This window comes from Ochotona princeps, unplaced genomic scaffold (genome assembly GCF_030435755.1).
Source record: "Ochotona princeps isolate mOchPri1 unplaced genomic scaffold, mOchPri1.hap1 HAP1_SCAFFOLD_3089, whole genome shotgun sequence".
NCBI classification, from domain to species: domain Eukaryota; kingdom Metazoa; phylum Chordata; class Mammalia; order Lagomorpha; family Ochotonidae; genus Ochotona; species Ochotona princeps.
Genome location: NW_026698653.1, coordinates 19,519 through 42,116, shown reverse-complemented (window position 1 = coordinate 42,116; position 22,598 = coordinate 19,519). Strand labels below are relative to the sequence as shown.

Genomic DNA, 22,598 nt, shown 5'->3' with positions numbered 1-22,598 from the left:
TGTGAGTCTAGTTACTGTGTGCAAGCGATTAAGTCAACTTGCGGGGTGCTTGCAAATAACGTGCACAGGACGGTGTGCACGTAGATCCGCGTACTTCGGACGCACGTCCCCAAGGCTCACTCTAAAGGCAGCTACTTGGGGTGGTGGTGTGAAGCCTGTGGCCTTTGTGTTTGATGGTCTTTTCCGGCGGCGCAACTTCTGTAGAGACGGAGATGCTGCGGGACGCCGTCCGAAAATTTGCTCGAGCAGTACGTCTACAACAGCTGCTCGCTGCAGCCGGGCTCTTCTTGCTCTGCCACCTACGCTGTGCGGCTGCGCGGCACGCCGCCACTAAAGTCAGATATATTATTTGTTCTCTACAGAAACGAAACAAACACTACGCAGCGTTGTTCCGCGTGGCGGGCCAGGCGCCTAAGCTCACTCGCCCAACGTGGGAAACAGTACTTTCCTCTAAATGTACACCTACCATGCGTATAGAGGAGCACGGTCGGGATAGATCTAATGTCTCCCTTCATAAAAGCGAGAGAAACGAAAGGCGAGACCGAACGCACACGCACACGGATGTGCCGCGCACACACCTTGGTAGATCTATCCCACCGTCAGCTGCACATGTGTGGGGAATCCATTCATTTTTACGCAGGAGAATGGAGGAAAGCACGGGCTCGTGCAGATCTACAGACCCTAAGTCAATCCTGCACGTATACGGTTGTCATGTGTTACTGACGGGCTGCATACCGCATTTTCGGACAGACACACACTCGTCTATACGCTGTCTAGGCGTTGCGTTCGCATTCTGACTGTTTGAAGATACACTTTTATCTAGTATCTTTGCAAACACATTCTCGCTTACCCACAATGTTTTTCTCTCTTAGTACGGCGAGAGGTTTGCCCTCTCTTGTCGCTAATAGCTCATCCCAGGACCTCGCCCTGTCACTCGCAGCGGTAGTTGCCCACGCAGGCCTTGCTAGGAAGACACAGAAAACCCGGGTCTCCTATCAATTGCCAACGAATGGCATAAGAAGCCTCTGGCTCCCTTGATTCACTAACTCAATTGATTTGAGGAGGGCGCCTTGCCACGTACAGGAGTACCGGATGTGGCGGCCCGTCTGCGCCATGTTCCCTAATTTGTTGTTGGGCTCATAGCTCTTCGCTGCTTCCGTTTCTGGACGTGTGTCGCGTGTGTGAAAGTACGTTTGCGCCTTGAGGAGCCAAACAAAATAGGGTCTCTCTCATGTCTGTGTGCAGAGCGCTTTTCTTCCTGGCCGGCCTCGTTCATGAGCTTCAGTTACGCCACGCGCGCATGGCGCACACACGCCAAGTGCGATCTGACACGCCGTCTGTCTTCCTGTGTGCATGCCCCGCTCTTCCCGTGGTACTCTACTGCTCACCAGCCTTCCGGTCGTCAGCAGTGCACACCACACTGCCGCTTCCTGCCAGGCAGCAAGCCTCCACCGGATGAAGCTGCAGGCTCGACAGCTGTCAGTGCTGCAGCCGGCGAGGCGCAGATCACGCCAACGTGCCTATTGGGAAGAACGCATGAACCGGCCCTGCGGCAACGAAACTCTGATACGTTGTCTGGTTTCCGGTGCTGGAAATGCGCATATAGACGTGCAGGCCTGTGGTTAGCATGGCGCCGTTGCTGCACAAGCGTGTTTAGGGAGGGCATCCGCAGACCGTGTGGGAAATCAAAATATGCACGCACACATACGTGTGGTTTGGCTTTTTCTTTCATTTCAAACGCTCGCCCCCAGTTTCAGGCAAGCGCGGCCTTCTATATTGTCGTGTGCCTGCTTTAAGCAAACATTCTGACGCTTCAAGTGGGCGTACACGCTGGCTTCACAAAGCCGGAAGAAACCTAGGTAGTGACACGTACTTCTGCGCGCACGCACACGCACAGACTCATGTACAGGCACTTTTACTCCTGTAAACAGGGACCCTCGCCTCCCAGAGGATAAGCAGCGCTTATACTCTCGCCTGCGCGTGCAAAGGCGAAGGAGCGCTGCGCACACATGAGTGGCCAGGTGCACTTCACCTACGCAGGTATACCAGCGCTGAAACGAGCACAGCTCCTTTCACAGACCACCTATGGACTGCGGCGCAAATGTGACTGCCGAAATCAGAAGAATACATGATCAGCAGGCAGCTTCTTCATGTGTTGCTAGTAAATTACACACAACAAGGATAACGCCATGCAGATCTCCGCTAACGACAGTTCCGTACAGGATGTATCATGTGCTTCCTGAACGTGTGGCGGTTCTCGAATCACACCGATCACGCCATGCACATGCTTCTGTGCAGGCAAGCTGACCTGCACAATACCGTCTAGGGCACTAGACAATGTGGTGCTACTTACAAGAGGCTACGTTCACTGCTCCACTGTACGCGTAGGGGTGTCACTCCACATCAAGTAGCTGTATCCAAATATAATCAAAGGCCTGCACGCGCCGAGACAGTATACGAGTGTTTCCCTATACTGGCAATTTTGTGTGTGTCATCGTATCATTCACACTCCTTGCAGACTTAACGTTACCTCACGTGCTCCGCCGTACTCGCACATGCTGCCATAACATATACCTGAAGGCTGTAGGCCTGCCGTTGTCATGCCCTGCGTCTGTCATATCCCTCTAGGAGATAGCGCCGCGTGTGCAGGCTATGAAAGAGGCAGGAGTCGTTGACCCAGGCATCATTGAGAGTCTTTTCGAGCAAGGTAAATATTAGTCTTATGGCTTACCGGCCGTAGAAACAGTTTCATCCACGCATGTAGAACCCTATGAAAATATATTAATGCACTCTCCCTGGTCGTCGGCGGAAAAGCATCCAGAGCGGATTACAAACATACCGCGCGTCCGGTAAACGCATCAGTCATATGCTTACGCGCGTGAGTGTGCACGTGCGGGTGGGTGTTTGGGTGTGCACGTGTGAGTGCGTGCCTCTCCTCTGTGTGTGTGCAAAGGTGTGCGCGTGTGTACCTCATTCGACCTGTGATTGCTTGAGTGGCTGAATTCAGGTGTTTGGGAGGCTGTGCAACGGTGCTGTGTGGTGTGGGTACCGATGGATTGCCGCCACTGCTGCAGGTGGGTTCCGACCGACCGCTTTAGCTCTGTGGTGAAATCTTTTGTCGACCTAGCGCTGCTTCTGCGCTATTTCTGCTCTCATGTTGACAACCGTAATTCTGTCGCGATGCCTCACGGCTTCTTGTCTGATATTGCCTGGGTGCTGCTCGCTGGTGCAGGGTACTTGGCGTTAGCAGTGGGAGAGGAATTTGGAGGCAGCGGGATGTCTTTTCTGGAGGCGCTCGTCGTGATCGAAAAGATAGCCCGCGTCGACCCTGCTGTCTCCGCTCTCGTCGACATCCACGTAATTCACTACTGTGTTTCTCCGCTTATGCATGCAGCGACAAAGAAAGCGGTGTCTGAAAAAAGGGTTCGGCGGGTCTATCATATCGTAGAGTACCTAATGTTGACGAAGGTCACGAAAACTTATCTACTCAGTGTGGAGACCCCTGAGTGTTAGGCTTGTGATGTGGTTGGTTAACTTAGACAATAGCCTGCGCTTCTTGAAAGAGACGCAGTCTTGCAGCGTTACACACATGCGTGGCAGCAACCACAGAAGAGACTAAAGTGCATGGTAAAGGTGACATCTATTTTTTGCGTCCAGGAAAGAAGATAGGTAGCACAAGTCTCTCCTCGTGCAGGTGTGTACGCAAGTATCATAGTGCGCATGTGCACTGTTGATTGGATCTATCCTGTCTGCTTCCTTTAGAGCGGCCCGTGATTCTAGGCTAGAAATTCAGCAAAATAGAGGAGATACACGAGTCTCATTTTCTCTTTCACATGGGTGTCAAGGGCTTGTTCGCATATGCGCATGCGTGTATGTAGCTGCGTCTGTTGACTTGCTGCACTCCCCCTCAAAGTATTTGTGGAAGAAGGGCTGCTAGTGTAGTAGACATATGTACGGGCGAAGATCATGGGTTTCATTTTCGCGTCTGTAAGAAAGAGGGGTACGCAGCTCTCTCTGCTGTGTGCGCATGTGTGTGTGTGTGTGTGTGTGTTTGTCATAGAAGCTACGCAGTGATCTCTGTTCTGCACGCGTGTGCGAGTGGGTATCAAGAGAGACACGCAGCGCGATTTGTTGTCTCTGCCTGCTGTATGTGTGGGTTAGTATCTCAGTGTACATTTGGTTCTCAGTGTCTGTCTCTGTCTTGTGTTCGTGTATTACTATGCGTCGCATCTTTGTCATTCTCCGTGCAACTCTACAACTCCTCACCTCCATCTCTCTGCATGTGTGCCGCCACCGAAGCACGTCTTTTCAGTTACTGCGTGTACCAATCCAGTTTCTTCGGAGCAGCACATTTTGTCTTTTCGCTTACCTTTGCCGCGCAGCTATTTCTTGTTCCCTCCTCCGCCACCATTCCCTTGAGGAGGGGAGGAGGGGGCGGGAAGGGAGAGGAAGAATCCACGCCTACGTAGCAACGAACGGGCCTTGCCCCGCGCGTGTCTTTACAGGAGTGTTTATGTAGAGACATGTACATACATGTATATGTACAAATCTGAAGAGAGAGAGATAGTGTATGGCAGACAGAGCAAGAAACACTGTTAGAGCAAGAGTGTGAAATCATGAACACACTGCCTGACTTGGGGAGAATCGCGAACTCACGTGACCGCTGTGAACGTACGGGGGAAGGTCTGCACATGCAGGGGAGTAGGGAATACGTGACGGGGGTTGGGACTGTGACTGTAAAGACTCTACCGCTTGAGCACGCTCCTGATCCGCGGGCTCACAAACCCCTCTCGAACGGCGCTCTCAGTTCAAAGGGCGTGGAGGACTGTGCCGCTTAGGAAGAGGAATAGGTAGTTTCACACCGTCAGCAACCCACGAGAGCGAGAAGCGCAGACACACATACGCAGATGCTCAGACATACATGGACTCACAGACAAGGACCAGCCGCAGCGGCAGAAATTATAATGTTCTCCAGACGGAAGGTAGAGCAGACTGCAGACCAGCAGCTATAATGCCTTCGCCGTTTTCCAAGAGAGCACAAACGTCCACGACGTTACCAGAACACACGCTTGGATGTACAAAAGCGTCAGACATGTCTGCCACCATACCATAGATTTGAAACTCAGCGATTTAGCGGGTCCCGAAAGTAGTCGTACAACAACTGGTGCCCCGCATGTGCTTACGTGAGAAAGAATGCTAGATGCAGTGTATATCCGAAGTGACTTGCTTTTCTGCGAGTGCGCCGCGCGGGCCTCGCGCTTGTATGTGTGACGGCTAGCGGCAGACCATGCAACCACGTGCTTCCACTTGTTGCCTGTCTCATGCGCGTATATTGATCAGTTCGTTAACGACGCACCATGAAGAGGAAGGCTGCTGGCAGGCACCTGCTTTCTGACAAATGCATGGGTGTGTTGTGTGTGTTACATTGGACGCGAGGCACGAAGGATCATGAGAGAAGAAAGGGTAGCGACAGAGGCACAATCAGAATCCAGCGCGGGGTGGAACTCGCAAAAAAGATTAGCTTTTTCCAGGGGTGAAAAAACCGAGAGCCGTTACGGCACAGAAACCGTTGTATATACGCTTCGACTTACGGTTGCCGACAGTACTCATTGTCGACCTATAAATGCGCATTGGATGGGTTGTTCGCATGGGAAATCGCTTCTAGAATGAAAGAATACTCGTGGCAGAGGGGGGGTGGCATCTGAGTTGGAGGACGGCTGTGGTTGCAGGACTCACATACTCCAGTGGCCATGACGACACGACAGCAGTAGAAGCACCTGCATCAGCAGCAGAAGCCGCCACAAAGCTAATTGTTACGTATAATAGCAGCACGATTCACACAAGAAATACGAGGCATCAAATATACAGTAATAGTGGCATTAAACGTCTCAAGGCTTATGCTGCGCTCCAGTGTCAGTCTGTGTAGGCAACAGAAGCTGCCACCTTTCCCTTCTCGTGCTGCTGTGTGCCTGATGCTAAAGTAGGGCGTGCTTCTTTGCCCAGCAGCTACGGCTGCTGCTGATGCTGCCAACACATAAAATACCCATGTATCATCAAAGACCACTGCAGAACACAAACTCAACAAAAGGCACCACGACGGAGCCGCTGCTGGCTGACGCACTTAGCGCAGAGCTAGTGCTTAGGCGTGGTTTGTCTGCTATAGTTTGTTAGCTCTGAGGCGACTTCATGAGTGCTTGCCTGAGCTGGCACTGATCATTCCTTCTTGTCCACTCGATGATATCGTGCAGGCCGCTTCGTGCTAAATGGTGCAGCGCAGCATACCAATGCTGCGCGTCGGATGTCACATAGAGGAGGAGCTAAATGCAATTGCAAAAAAAGTGTAGAAGCCTTAGACACTAGCTCGATCTCACGTCAAATCGAATGCCTAAAATTCACTGAGTGAAAAGATTCCAGCAGTAAGGTAGCCTTGTATTCAATCGATTATGGCACCAGAAGGGGTCTAGTGCGCGATCAGAGGTGTGATGAAGGATATATATTCAGCACCTGCGTGCTCTGGCGTACATCGCAAGGAGCGATCCTCCCACAGGAAGCGCAGAAATCTCTCCTGAGCAAGAGCTGAAGCGACTCAGAAGCACTTTGGCATGGAAGAACACAGGCTGGAAGCGACCTGCTGGCTGCAGCTGCCAACGCCTTGGGGCTGTTGGAGCTATCTGGTCTTCACGTTGCTGCCGCTCGAAGGACAATGGGCGCGAGGCCGTCAGAGCCGTTGATATACACTGCGGTTCCCTCCTCACACACACACCCCCCGTACGCTTGCGAAGTGCTCTGTGTTGCACGTGCGTGTGTATGCGCGTGCGATACGTTTGTGTGCTTGTATCTATACACATGGAGGTATACATACGTATGAAAAATGGATGTTTATTCACTTGGACACATTTCTGTCGCCACTTCGGATGTTGCCTTCAACCGCCGCGATGCACTTAGCTAGATAATCATGCGCTCACAAGGACGCATAGGCGGTTTTAATCGCCACAGCAACCATGGGGCAAATACGAGAGGTGGGTCAATGCGACGACCCCACTTGACGCCACTGGCTTCCGAGCGTGACGAATGACAACCTTGGGCTCTTGTGCGGCGGCAGACGTACTTGGGTCTTTTTGCCTGAGCGAAGAGGGGAGCGGCAGCGACGCCTTCGCTATGAAGACGCGTGCTCGACGGAAAAGCACCGGGAAGAGCAGGGACGTCTGGGTTCTTAGAGGCAGCAAGCAATGGATATCCACGAGAAGCAGGCCTTTTCATCGTGTTCGCCACAGTGGATCCCGCTAAAGTAGTGCAGATATGAGTTGATACATGCAAGCATTGCGTCTGTGCTGTCAGCTACTCCGTGCACACCCACTCTTCCCGGCGCTGTCTGCCTTCTGGGGCTGTATAGTTGTGCTAGCTCACCGCAGCAAGACGACGCATCTGTAGTGCAACTGTTTAGTTGCAGGACTAACGAGAGTTAAGTAACGTGCAGCTGGCAGTGATACCTGAAAACCATTTACCGATGCGGACCGTCCGCTGGCTTTTCTAGAAAGCCACAGAGCACGCAGAGTGCAGCTTGGCAAGCAAGAGAGGGGGAAAGATTGATCGCGCAGTAGTACCTCACGTTTTGTGCAGGGGTCTTTCGTAACCGAGCCAAAACTAATGTGTTGGTAAGCTGCATCCATGCGTACGTCTCACACTTGCAAAAAAAGGTCCCAGCAAAGGGGCACTCGACACATAGCTCGTGGGCAGTGCTTGACACGTTAGGCTGTCGCCTTGTACACGGAGCGAACTGTTGTCGGTTGACTTCCGTTCTCACCGCACGGCCGCCCTTGTAGGCATGCTCAGTTGCTTGTCTGCGATATAATATAACCTCTCTTCTGAGTTTTCAGGGGCTCTCATGTCATGTACACGTCACCTTAGTGCCGGCACCAAAAGAAGGGACTGCATAAGGGGAGGGTCAAAGTAGAAGTACAGATACAGCCACGAAAATATGCCCCACGCTTTCGCACACGCGCCTTGAAGCAGACCGCAGGGGTGTCAAAATGCCCCATCTACGCGTTTCCCGCCGACCTATAATACGCCTGTGCAGTCCGGCTGCGAGAAAGAGACTGTGCAGGGAAACTGGCACATTCGTGGATTTTCCAACGGCTTGTGAAAATTTCAGATTCACGTGACTCTACATATTAGCCTCTCGCGCTAAATTGTGATATTCGGGCGTCAACTTATCGTAGCAGCTGCGGGCAGTGCCGCCGACATATTCAGACGCGATCGCTTCTCCATAGTTACATACGTATCGGACGAGACGGTAGATCCAAAGAGAGGAAAAGAGCGGTAGAGAGATGTATACGCATGCCTATACCGCAGAGTTGCATATTCCGCTTATCTGTTAAGGACCTCCGGGTGCCTGCGTCTGCGCTTACATGAGTAGAATCCTACAAATTCTCCTGCCTCTCCCTGATGGATGTGGTGCTTGCATGCGTTCGCATGACCGCTACGTATAGCACCTCTGCTGTACATCTTCCATATGCATGTAAAGCCTATGTGCAGTTGTATCTCATAGAAAGAAACCTATACTCTTCCTGAGAGCTCCCATCTGCTCAGCTGGAGCCAGCGTAGTGCGTGCCTAATGTGCTCCCCAAGTGTAAACGTTCGCCGTCTTCGGGCAGTCGGTCGCACACACCTTAGAACGACCTCAGACGTGAGAAACTGCGCGTCAGAATACTCGGAGGTGCAGGGTTAGCAATTTGCCCGGCGTGGTCGAAATCGTACAAGCCTGATGACTTGCTGTTTCCGGAAGTTACCACGTATATAGCGCGCTGCTTCCTCGCCGATCCCGAAGCAACGGCTTCCCAGTACACCGCTGGTCGTGTACAGTAGCGCGCGAGTACACCGGCTTTAACAAAAAAAAAGGGCATTCGTCTAGCGTTGAGCAGGTGCTCACAGAGACCTCCTCCGTGTTTGAATTTGAGTGGCACTGCACACATAGATATACATGATAAATAATCCTGTACAGCGTGCACAGGACAAAGCACGGCTCCTCTACGTGGGAATACCACGGTCGATACTTAAAGACAGAAAAGGAGAGGCAGAGACGAGCAATCATCTTTGAACTAATGACGCGAACACGGAGGTGTCAAGTTATGGTGCGCGTACATCCTCAGTGATGATGTATCGTTAGATCTGAGAGAGCCTATACGTGTAGGCATCGTTAGCTGTAGGCCACCTTCCTACGTTGTAGCAGCACATAGTGGGAGGTCTTCTCCTAATTGGTCCGGTCAACATTTGTCTATGTATGTCATGCGCCAGAGGCGGCTACACGCGCCGGTCTCAAGAACGGTGTGTCTCATTGTATGTGTGTGTACGTGTCTGTGTGTGTGTGGGTAGTGTGTGTATGCGTCTGTGTCAATGTGTGCGCGGAAGACGGGATGTATGAGTCTATCTACGATTTTTCTTGCTCACGCTGCGCCCGCTTTCCGTCAAATGGAACAAAGATGATGACGGCCTATATACGGTGTTGTCGCTGCTTGCTTCTTTCTGTAGGAGGACCACAAGGGCATAGCGGCCTTTCTTGTTAAGGCCGAGTCACCTGGATTGCGAGTGGGTCCGCCGCTGCGGAAGCTGGGAATAAAGGCTTCCTCTACTTGTCCTGTCCACCTGGATGACGTTGACGTAGGTGGGCTAGCGGCGTGCCCTTCCCCGCCCAGTGGTAGCCTAAGTGAAAAAAGTCTCAGGTGTAGGCATTCTGTCTGTGCAAGTGCACGTTAGACCTCACTGCAAAACTCCTTCCCTCCTCTCTTTTAGCTTTGTATGTGGAAAGCACCGTCTGTTCGTGTGTCCTAGTACGTCGATGCGCTTCTGTCTATCCGCCTATAAGAACACGTCCTCAAACCTATGATGGTGTGGCCCTGCCCGTGCACGTGTACGTTTCTTTGTTAATCTATTCAGGTGGGTTGTTAAATGCGAAAGCATGGACTATAACGCTGCACAGAGGCTGCCAAACGTCCACATAGGTACACCTCAGGCATGTACGTGAGTGCTTGATACAGTGCGCCCATGCGGGCGTGTACACGTCTGTGGACGGACGCAGCCCTTTGCAAAGGCCTCCCTGCGCTGTAAAAGGCCGAATGCGGTAGTAGGAGTTCTGCTTCATTTGTAGTGGTAAAAGCGTTTCGATTCTAGCGTGATGCGCAGTCAGTCCGCGACTCCTTCAGACCATCGTGGGCTGTCCGGCTGCAGAGTAGTGCGCAGCAGCGGACCTCCGGTGGCAAAGACGTCTGCAGGGACATGAAGCTGACACAGTGCTAGCCACGTGTGCGCTTCTGCCTGAAAACAACAACACAGCGACGCAAATCTCACAGAGAGCTTTCGTTGATGAGAAGGCGGACGATGCCCTTGTCAGGACGTCTGATCTCGAGTTGCACATCCTTGTGCAGAAAGACTCCGCGCTTGTATATCGTAACACCAGGCGAGTCGCTACCACGTACAAATCTGACGGATCCGGCTGGGGTGTGCCTCTTTGTGAGCGATTCTTCACGATGTGAGGATTAAGGTGCAACAGTCTCCGCCCACACTTCAACTAAGTAGACGCCTTGATTACCTTTGCGCCAGCGCAAACGCACGGTACGCTTTGGAAGCAGTCCTCTCTTCTGTTGGAAGTCTGCGTATACATGAGCGGAGTTAGCGTTTTGCTACTGTAATTTTCCGGATATTCCAGTGTCTTACCCCTTTCACTTTGAGAAGATCGAGTTTTCCGGACTTGCTATGATCGCCCCGCATGCTTGTAACGCCCAGGTGTCTGAAGACTGCGTCGTGGGAAAAGTCGGAGAAGGCTACAAACTTGCGATATCTCTTCTGAACGAGGGGTGCATAGGTAGGCGGTTTCGTTTGTGAACTTTTCTGCTTGAACCGAAGACTGAGCACGGCGGTTCATCACATCAGAAAGCTTCAAGCTTTGTGATAGTGACAGACACGAAGCTCCTCGTGGTTCCCTGTGATTCACAGAAGCTCTTTTCTCGTCCTCGTAGGGCTTTCGACAAAGCTCCTCGTGCCACTACTGACAACTTCCTCTTGTCGATATATCTGTTTACACTGTATAAGGACGCAGCAATATATGTAATGCAACGGCGACAAAGCGGCGAAGCTCCTTGTGCCAATCCTGGCAACAGAAATTTCGATGTGCACTACGAAGAAATGCAGTAATTAGTAATGCAACGGCGCTTCTCTACCGGGCCGCTAGAGTTGGTGTAGAGTCTGGGGTGCGACGTCGCCTGGCAAGTAGATATTACTATCCCTACAACAAACAGCCGTATCTGCATTTCTAGGCAAGACCCGCATTTGGCGGCAGCTAAATTTTCTTCTATTCTTGAAGACCTAAGCGGGGGGGGGGGGGGGGTGTACGCAAGCTGTCGCCCACGGGGTACGAGAAACGGGTCGCGGCGAGGAGCCGCACCCTCGAGAGTGACCTGGTTGCGTCTGATTGCTTGAGTGGACCTTGAAGCAAGCTTTGCTGTATACCTGCAATCAAAGTCACGTCCGAGCGTGGAGTGTGTGTGCAGCTAATGTGTCTACGAAAGAATCGCCTCCACCCGCCCCATACACACCACGAAATACTGGGTGCGTAGCCGCGTGCACGTATGGAAACGTCTCGCACTAGCACCACAGGCACTGCCACCTGTCTGGTGCTCTACCCTGCGAGGGTTTACAGGCGGTACAATACTTCGAGGAAAGGGGAGGATGGGATGGCCAAGCACTCCACTTCTCCTTCCTCAATTTGGTGAAACGTCCTTTTTTGTGTATTGACTGTGTGCTCTCAGGGATCCTCAAGAGCGTGTCTGTTTGTCGATGCAAATCTGGCAAGCCGCCGGACATGATACACTCGTGCTGCTCTTCATGCCTCTCTGCTTCTCGTTGTGTGGGCTTTTTATAAAATATGCAATCACGATACAAACCCTACGCTACTTCCACAATCCGCGAGTGACGAAGCTGTATACAGAGAAAGAGAGAAAGACAGAGACAAGGAAGTACATCTTTGTAGAGAGAGGGAGAGACAGAGCAAAAGAACGAGAGAGAGAAAGAGACAGATTTAGAGAGAGAAACACAGACACAGGTAGAGTGCCAGAGACATACACAGTTGCAGACAGAGCCATATTCACCTTCCAACCATAGCGTGCTACGTTAGTGTGGTCAACGGCTGCAACTGCTTACCTTGAAGTGAAACGATTGCTCCGAAAGGCCTTTCGTAAACTTGCACTTGCTTTTCAAACATCTGTAGAGAGACCAGGTGTGGACTTCGCATATTGTTGACTTTGCGTAGCCGTGTGCGCAACTGTGCTGTACGTCATTGTATACACGTGAGTAAACGGTTGTAGCGCACCTTCGCCGAGATACGGCTACACAATTACCTTGTTTCGCTTTCATGTTAAATCACCACTCGGTAGCTTTGCATACACCTACTGGGGACAGAGCACTCAGAGGTATTTGAAACCGTACATTTTTGCGGCTTTTTCTTTTCTGCGGCATCTTGCGGTCACAGGCATCGCAGCGCAAATGCTGGGCTTGGCAAAGGGAGCTTTTGACCTGGCTTTGGGGTATATTCACGAGAAAAAGCAATTCGGACAGCGCCTTAGTGACTTCCAAGGAGTGAGGCTCCAGTGTGCCGAGGTAAGCGCGTCAGTGCATTCACGCTCGTGCAAATGTAGGCTTGAACAGGGCAGCGAGTCAAGGGTAGGTCAGTGATCGTGTGAGGGACCGTATGGGCGTCTGTTTGCGTGTGCCGTAGAGCGCACACAAAAGAGAGGATGATATCGTACAGGGTTGGCTGTTTCTGCGGTTACAAATGAATTCTGTATATACCGCATCTTTACACTTGATTCGAAGTTGCTTCACACCTGCGACACACAGATTCGCGCACAGCCGCGAGACAAATGCGCGTGAACTCCTGCCTGCGTCCCCGCAAGGAAGGGACCACCACAACGATGGTAGCCAGAAGGGGCTTCTGATAAATGCAAACCCTCTACAGCCGGATAGAATCAGCCCAGGGTATTCTCACGTAGACGCGGTCTCGTGTTTTTTTCCTTCACAGCGACTGTATCACCATAGTGCTGAGAAAATTTCATGGCTAGTAATTCGGAGAGAGCTTTCATGAAGCATGGATTACAATCCGTCACCTTTCCGTAAAGGGAAGTGGCAGCTTTGTCAGGTGTGTTGCCGGTCATTCACGTACTCCAGCGCCGCGAAAGATCTTGCTGATGCCGCACGCCGAGGAGGGAGTGCAGTTAGTCGTAAATAGAAGTCACATGCACGTCTGTGCACCGTCGTCTCAAGGCGGGTAGCAAGTGGCCCAGTGGCCACTTTCTCGTAGGGGATCTGCTGCACACGGATCGGAAGACTACCGTCCAGTGAAATAGCTCACACTAAGCATTGAGTTTGCGCAGCGCGATGTGTCACACACACATCGGGGAAGCTGGAGTGAATAAGAGCGCTATGCGCAAACACAGCTGTACAGATAATTTTATGAGCCTCTCCTGTCCGCCGCCAGCAAACCAATTGTTGCAAAGAGGCGGATCTACCACCAGCTGTGCAAGAATATTTGACGTGCTTGTTTGGCACATTCGTGCTACAGGTAAAAGGCTACAAAGGACGTTTTGCTGCGGTGTCCTACATGTCGGCTATACTCAGTGGACGGCCACACTGTACGGTACGAGAAGTTTTCTGCAACCCGTAGGTGAGCTGAAAAGCTTTCTCGTTCCTCTTCTGCGTGCGTGTATCGTGTTGTTTGTTTCCAAAGCTTGCAACAGACTTAGTTAGAGAGCGCGCAATTGCTGACGTACAATGCTGCTGTTCTTCGGGAGACCGGGCGGCCGTTCGAGGAGGCGGCGATGGCAAAGCTAGTCGCCGCGCGTGTGGCCCAAAAAGTCTCGAGTGCCAGCATCGACTTGTTGGACGGCAATGGATTTGCACAAGACTACGGAGCTGAAAAACTGTATATAGACACCAAAATAGGTACCATTTACGAAGGAACCTCCAATGTCCTGTTGGGAACTATCTCCAAAGACCTCCAACGACAATATTCTTTCTTGGTGACCTGACAACACTGTACCTCCGTCCTGGTATTCAAGCGCACGAGTCTATCCGGCCGAAGGCACCACCTTTGTAGAAGACTTTTCTCGTCGATCAGGACTGTCGGTGGTTCAGATTTGTTTGTGTTGTCATGCGTAGACAGCGTCAAGCGGGAATTGTTACTAAAGCGAAAGAGCAATCTTCAAAAAGACTGAAAAAACGAAGTATATACCCCTGAATTCGGGTATTTGCAGACAGCTTTGCGTAACAGATGTATACAAGGGGTATACTTAGACCTGTAAAGATGCACCAGCAGTTATACGCGTATGTATGTATATGTGACCCTGTGCCTGGTGAGTCAAAGCCGTATCTTGGTGTACTTACGTATGCTGTCATGCCTCAAGGTGAAAAGCTGGGAGCATTCTCACGCCTAAAGAATCGTATGGACTGTACATGTATGTCTGTGCATTCGCTTACGTGTGGTAATGGGGGATATACACGAATCTACGATGACTGATGTACGTATCATGTGGGTTCCCGGTGAAGTTCCTTTCTCGTTCAGAGTGTATACCCACCACTTCCGCAAAAGAGCTCGCAGCCGCCGGTCCTTCAGCAGCCTGTGAATAAGCTGCACTCCTAATGAAACCATGCGTCGGGTGGTCTCTGGTTGCGAGAAGCCCTTATGCGCATAAAAGCGACACCTTATTTTTCTGGCCCCTCACGTTCTTTGCTTTTGAAACGTGCAATCGAAGGGTACAGTGGCTCAGGTGAAACGTACATGTGTTGCGTAAATTCCTTCGTACACACGTCCAACCGGCTTACTTACTAATGAGTCACTCAAGTGTAAACCTCCACAACAAAGACGACATTCCTGCGTGGCAACAGGAAGCGGGTAGATAGTGTCACCGGCCAGCCTTCCCATTCCGTTTCGCCTCACGCACCTTTCTCGCCGCCTTAGCCCTGCTTCTGCAGGGTTACTTAGAAAGCAGCTTGATGCTTAACGACTTCAGAAGATGTAGAGGGAGGCACATTGTCCCCCGCAAGGTGGCATCCTTTGCACGAAGCCGACGCCTCCTCCTTTGACAAGGTCGCGTACCTATCGACAGCGATAGATCCTGCGCTAACTTAGGGATTGTGTAACAGGGTGCAACACGCATACACTCTTCTTTTGAGAAGTGAGGAGGGTGCTTCGCAAAACCTAGGGGGCGCGGTCGCGCACGGGTTGGTTGAAACTCTCTCGGATCATGTTGCTGCGTACCTCTGCGGTCCTTGACAATCGCACAAATAAGTGGCATTACTGCAACAATGTGACAGGTGTGCGTTAAGCGCGTCACGGCGGCGAGCGCGGAAGACGCTGACAGTCTTTCGGTTACGGTATATCTGCATGCATGTTGAAACCCCCTAATGATCCTGAGATTCGGCATACATGACCACATCCTCACTGAGAATCTGCCGCTCTGTGTGTCAAGACAAATAAATATATCTATGCTTCTGTGTGTAGCCTCGAATAGATGCTCCCGTGTTTAGTGGTGTCGTGCGTGCCCTATGCCCGGACGGCAAAACAGCGGGGGGGGAGCTGAGTACAAATTCAGCCCCTTTAAGCGGTATTCAATCTACATCCTCCCGGTGAGGTCTCCGCATTGCTCGGATTCTGTCCAGCACACGCAGACATATTCTCCGAAAGTAGGTGAAGCGCGACTGCTAAATTCAACCTGCAGACCCGATGTATTCCTGCACTCGTGTGGCCTCAAGCGGTAGGTGGAGGCGAGCGAAACATCTGCGGCTAAGCGTATCGCGCTAAGTTTTTCTCATTTCCTCAGTCTGACAGCGTGCAAGGGCGCGGACAGGAACACGCTGACATAATCGGGCATCCCGTAACGCTAACAATCAGCACCTGCAAGCAGACAACGCTGATTAGTCAGAAAAGCACGGTCCTCGTGTATGCCTCGACATTGAATCTCCTTATGGTTCCTCAGGACTCAAAACAGCTGCTAATGATTTTTTGAAGTATTATGCGGGCACCAGGCAACTGGGTAGGCTTCAACCTACATACATGTATGTGACTGAATGCGACTGCAGCTATGTATTTCCCCCAGCGTGTCCCTGCGTGCTCCACGTGCTAGCTGCAGTACGGCCCGTGGACCTCGACCCGATGGACGACCGTCTTGCATCGAACTACCTAATGATACACTGAGTCAATGGTGCATTTGCTCACTCGCACTCAGCAATCTGCAGTACTGCTGCACCACTGCTGCTCGGCCCGTAGCACACGCTTATTCCCGTACCGCGACCTTAAAAACTAGCCCTGGTTGCGCTCGAGAATCTGATGTGGAAACAGCCAGTACAGCGTGAGCTGTACACGTCAACTACAAGGAGTTTAGCCACTTGCCGTCAGACATTGTGACAGTAGACACGAGATATCTAGTACCGCCGGAGTTGTCCTCTGGGTAGATAGTCCTTCGTACATAAGATTCGATGGAGGACCACTCTGCGGGTATCAGATATCATGTGTCTGTTGTGACGTTGCTTGGCGAAACGCGTCTCTATTCCGGGACAACACTCCTTCAGGCCAGCGAACGTGTGCCGAAGTTTGCGTCTCTATTCCTACACAACACTCCTTCAGGCCAGCGAACGTGCGCGGAGGTTTGGAGACTGGCAGCCGGATAGATTAAGTATCAGTAAGTATGCACAAGAAGTCGTCCTGTTGGTCGTAAGGCGTATGTCTGTACCAAGCAGCACAGCTGCCGCCAGCGCTTACGGCCGAAAAACGCGTTTCTAGACACCAGAATAATGAAATGTTAACAGCTCGCTGGCTTTGGGCTCCTTACGTGTGCTTTGGAAGGTTGATAGCGCTCCACACTGTACAAGTACTACGTTTGCATACGACATACACGTGTTTGTTGTGGGTGTGTGGAGAGTGGTCGGTCGCTCACACAGTCGAAGACACCAGCAGCTTGGGGCTGCTTCCTGTGTCATAAGCCGCTGTAAACGACATGCGGTGACCGCAACTGCAAATGCAGACACAGGACACGTAGCTGACCGACACATGACGCGCGACATCAGCTGAGCGGCATCTCCGTCTTTAGAATCATTGGGCATTCTGCCGTGCAGCATGCAGTGGGGTCGTTGACTCGAAAGTTCCTTCAGCAGGGGCTCATACACGTCCTTACGTAGAAAGATATGCTGACCCACTTTCCGTATCCGGAAGCGCCTAATCGAACGATGGCTCTGTGGTGGACTGGTATCCGCTGTCCCACGCACTACTCTCGATAAGCCTTCCCTACGGCTAATGGCAAACTGCCACGGTCACGCACATTATTACGGGATCCAGCGCTTTCCCAACGTGGTCAGACAGAGCCTCGTCCGCCCCCTCCTGCAGGTTTTATGCGTGTACCAGCCGTTCACTGACACCCACGCTGCCATACCATCCAGCCCCGCAGCGAGTCCCAGGCCAGCCGTGTCAGTTCACCGGGCTGAATCACGTTTGTCAGATTCCACCATGTTACTTGTCGCGGTTGTGTCACAAGTTTATACATTGCACTGACCTAGTAGCCCGACTGGCTGTGCCATCTGTTACACCTGCAGGTAGCGTATCCTGAATATCGAGTTGAACATCGTCTCCGACCCATTTTGGCCCTACTGACGGTTCTCGCATTCCGTAAACGTGACCGCGGTCACGTTCCATGTATGGACTTGTAGCCAGCACCGATCACAGAAGAATATGGACAGCATGCACCGTCGGGCACCAGGGTTGTGTCTGTCCCCGTAGAACGCTCCGCCCACCATCGCACACCTGATTCTTGGCTGACACCAGTATAGGCACACGAACGCGCTTAAGTAGTGGCCTCCTGCCGTGACACCGGCAGCAGGCCACAAACGCTCTAGGTATAGAGCAGTTTACGAAGCTCGGGTAACAGCTGTGCCCCACCTACCCGCGCGCAGTCACCGCTGGCGCCGGCAGATCATATATGTTTTTCTCTGTTGCGGTCCGTGTTTAGTTCCCAGAAGTGGACGTTATTGAAGCCTTCGCATTTCTGACAGATGACCTGTGTTGCCTAGGTAGTTTTGGGGCTCTATGTACCTTCGCTGTTGATAGAATGTCGGCACATAGAGACCAGCGGAACAGTCTAGGTGATGGAGTTTGGAACAGTCGCATCGCGAGCGAGGTGGATGCTTGTCGCTGAGCACGGATCAAGGTACATCTGTGTTGTTGTGCCTGGTAAAAATTATGTCTTTTCGTCGAGCAGCGGGAGCGGCTCTGTGTTGCTTTTTCGGTGCACATGTCGCGGAAGTCGTGTCTAAATGTACGCGTCTGCATGTGCGTACTATTAACAAAGTGCTAGATGGAACGCATTAATGCACCCTGTTGCGTTAAAACACGAGTATTTTGAGCGCGCACGGGAAAATAACATATATTTTTTAGCATGCTCACCCTTTCAGGTGCAAAATTCTCTAGAAGAGCATCTGTCAGGTGGATTTACGTACTTCTATTGTATTCTCATTGATTACGAGACAAAGCAGTACACACGGACGCTGCTTTGTGAACCGCGATAGATCCCCTTAAGAGTGTGGTGTGTAACTACTGCGCCGCGAATGCCTTAACTTTAGTTGTGTTCGTTGTCTTGACGTGACTTCACTCTCTTAGCGTCAATTTCGTTTGTGGAGCGGCAGAGGTTCGGGTGCTGTGATCTGCGGTCTTCCGTAAGACAGCAAACAAATATTTCACGAGTGCTCCACAGGGTGTAAGTAATAGTAACGAGGAAGCAAGGTGACAACACAGAAGACATTAGTACTTCTGAAGTAAACTGGCACGGCAGCAGATACCAATTCTGCATGACGTATGAGTGTGATACGTTAGTGTTTTGCTGCGTATGTTCTCAGTATTGACACAGGGCCCTTTCTAGCGTTTCATAACGGGTGTGTCCGCCAAATAGATTCATATCCTATGTTTCTCTTTCGCGTTCTCCTTGGGTCTTGCGTCCCGCAGGACTCTCTAGCGTGGAGGGGATGTTACGGAAGGAGAGCTGAGTGTGCTATGCGATTTTTTTATGGTGTGGCACGGGATCTAGTAGAATGTGGATCCTGCTGTGCAACGTCTGACATTCTCAGAGTTCAAGACCGGCTACTCTGAATGAAATTGTGGAAGAACATGCCAGCTTCTTCCGCACCGGTAGTACTCCGCGGCCCCGTTTCGACTTTAATAATGCTGATCTACCATGCGGAAGCACGCTCTCTTCTTCCTTATTTCTACATGCGTCCGTGCATTGCAGCCAGTTGCTATTTTCTAGTAAATCTCTCGACTGGTTTTTGTGGGAGACATTCGTCGCGTCGTTCATTTTTTTGCGCTTTACAGCTACGCTTTGACGTACTGACTTTCAATCTGCATTGGGTCATGTGCGCCGTGACTTCCTTGAGGAAGGCTACCCTCTATTCCGCTGCGACTCTAGAGCAGTCTCTGTTCACTTTTCGAGGTATCAACTTTGTCGTCCTGCATGAACTCTGTACATTCCTGTCAGTATTTGTACAGAGAACATACATACTAGTCTAGAAGCTGTTTCCTTTCTCGCGGAGACTTTACTGAGTGTTTGGCCCGGAAGAGGGCATTGTTTAGAGTTTTGCTCGTGATAGCAATTTGTGTTCGTTGGCTACCTGTCCCGGCATTCATTGGCTAGTGCTTCATGCACTGCACCTTGGGCAGGTGAGCAGCGCTTACGCGACTCTTCCGATTAATTTTGCGCGGAGGCTGGAATGCATCACTGCCATTCTGCGGCGTGCGCACCCACGGTCCGTGGATTACACTATAAACCGGTGACGCAGCTGCAGGGAGCAGTTCTCAGGACTTTAGGAAAAAACTAGGAGCGAGCTAGCCGACGCAGAGGAAAAGTCCGTCGAACGTCGGTAGTACACGGAGTATCGAGATCTCCGACGAAACACCTCCAATCTTCGCACGTCAATAGTACCAGCACAGCGAGACCCGCCCACCCGCGACATGCACAGTTTAAGTACCCATCTGCGAGAGCGACTGGCAAAAGACAGTTCCTTATCGGGTTTTACCCGTGATGCGCGTTTCGGGCTGGACGCGCGAGCGTGCAGAGACATGCGTAACGGTTTACGCGCTGGGGGTTCGTCCCATGGACATGACGACGCATGTGCTAATGCGTAGATAGCCACCACGTCTACACGCTTGCTCAGCTCCTTCGAAAACATTTGCAAACCATCCGTTAGTGAAGTCCACTCGAAGACTTGAAAACCCTTCATTGGTGGCGGAGAGAGGAAGCACAGCCCGCTCCTTCCTCCTGCGGTATGGAGATCACAAGCTTCTGCGTGGACCGAAGTGTGTAGATTGGTTGGCTACTCGTCCCACGAAGCTATCAAGAGAATGCGCGCAGGTGTAACCCAGGGACAGCCTCGCAGTGGAACTGAAATCAACACGGTGAACAAAGTGTTTCGAGCTACCAAAGCATCTATCTCCTTCTGCGGAGTTTTCGTCGAACCTCTGTGAGGCTGAAACTCCTCTCCTGCACTCATGTCGTATCGCTATTTCAGACGACATCACGAGCGTGCGCGGCCCGCTGCTGCAGAGCCGGGTCCGCACCCACATGAGAATGCCTCTGACAGCCTTCCAATCCCATCTGCTCACTCCGCCCATGAGGTCACCGACCTACCGTGGGGGCGCGGTTCTAGCCCGCAGGCCGGCCGAATACGTACATCCCCACAAACCACCCAAAGCTATGAACTGTCGTACTGCAGCGCTTCACTTGCAGCACAGAAAAGGTCCCAGCGCAGCAACAACGTTTGGAGTCCTCTCCGTGCAACAAAGCACCGGGCAAGGCCTGGTGAAGCATGTAAGACAGCGCCACAAAAACCAAGCACCAAGGGCTGGAGCTGCAGTAGAAGAAGAGACACGAATCAGCTCCCAGACACCAACTCATGGGCTGCTTACGGGAACACGACTGAAGAGAAATCCAAAGATGAAGAAGCCCGTACCGAAAAGGAGGCAACAAACGTGGCCGCAGCAAAAGGAGCCGTGCGGCGGCGCACGATCTCAGGTGTTTCCCAGGAGACAGATGCGCCTGCAAATTTTGAAAGGCCACAAAGAAAACCTCAAGCACCAGCGCAACACATTCTAGCAGCGGAAAGCCAGTCCTCAGCAAAGGAAGAGACTCTGCAACATCAATTGCGAAGGGAGCATTGGGGAGGTGCTGGTAAGGAACGAAGAGAGGCACATGAGGAAGCAGAAGCAGTTGGGGAGCATACTGCAAGTGAACTAACTCAAGTGCAGGCATCGCCGTCATCGCCGCTGTCAATGCGAGAAACTCTACAGGGAACATCAGCACAAGCCCTTCTCCCACCGCCGACTCAATCGGCTATAGCAGCGGGGGAGAAGGAACCACGACATACACTAGAGTGCGGAATAAGAGTTAGTGACTGCCACGAAAAGTGTAGTGGTAGCCTTGCTGAAGACACCACAGAGGCGCTTAAAGACTTTCGCACTTCACAGTCAGGTCTACATGGCGCGGACGCATATGCCTCGACGGGCAGACAGGCAGGCGCCTCCAATAAGGAAAGAGCGGCTGGCGTCTTAGAGGAGGACGCCGAATTTGTCAACGAGAAGTCCAGTGCTTTGCTAAGTGATCGTTTCTCTGAGGCTGAAGTGCTGATTTCGACAGGTTCATTCCCCCCCTTTTCATCCGGCATCCCACAAAAAATTCCGCTGGCGCTCCCCGCGTACTTTGATCCGCCAGACACAGCAACAGTACCTAGGTGCGGTCAGGGACGGCTGCCTGTTGTGTCCAAGGCCTCCGGTACTCGCCTTGCAAGAGTTGATTGCAGCAACCGAGAAATAACATCAGAGGCAAGGGGGAAACGCTATTTCACTTCTATAAGTCCTGCACGAAAGAAAGAGAGAGATTGGGATAGTCTGGTGGAATTCACTGATTTTTCGGAGATGCCGCAGCAGACGTACACTACTGAAAGTAGTTTCAGAATGTCTCCGCCTACTGATGTAATTCAATGCCAGGACAATGACAAGACAGAGAGACCAGAAGATCGCGATTACTTGGGAACGCTTGGGAACACCTTGATTCGATACTTCAAGGCTTCGAGATCTCTTCTGCTGGGACTCTTCGGTAAAAACACAACCACGACGACAGCCGACGTGGCCGCCGGCGTTAGCAGCGCCACTCGCTACAGAAGAGATCTCACCTCACCGCCGCCGGATTCACTACACCCCTCACATGGCAACAAGACCCGCGACACGTGGCTGAGTGCGCTCATGCGCATTGCACCAGCAGACGACGAATGCTGTGAAGGCGTTGCTGGAGATTGCTCGGGGATTCAAACCTCAGGAAACCTGGAACGAGTTGTGGCAGACCTCCTCTGCGGCGCGCTGCAGCAGCAGCAGCACTATCAGCAGAGAGCAGATCCGTGGCACCATACACCAGGAGAATGATGATGATAATTCGCTTGTACAAAACAAGAGAAAGAGTAGTAGGACTCTTTCGCCTCCAATGGAAGGCAGCATTTGCTGCTGTTGTGACTGTCGTCGCTCT

The 22,598-nt window shown here is 51.8% G+C and overlaps 1 protein-coding gene across 1 annotated transcript; it reads left to right on the top strand.

Annotated features, from left to right (window-relative positions):
- Positions 1-7,071: 7,071 nt before the first annotated feature.
- LOC131479112 (probable short/branched chain specific acyl-CoA dehydrogenase) lies at positions 7,072-14,075 on the top strand. Its single transcript, XM_058659698.1, is given in 6 exon segments — positions 7,072-7,238; positions 7,240-7,288; positions 9,532-9,657; positions 10,780-10,858; positions 12,521-12,660; positions 13,791-14,075. Coding segments are annotated over 6 exon segments (846 nt in total).
- Positions 14,076-22,598: the final 8,523 nt, after the last annotated feature.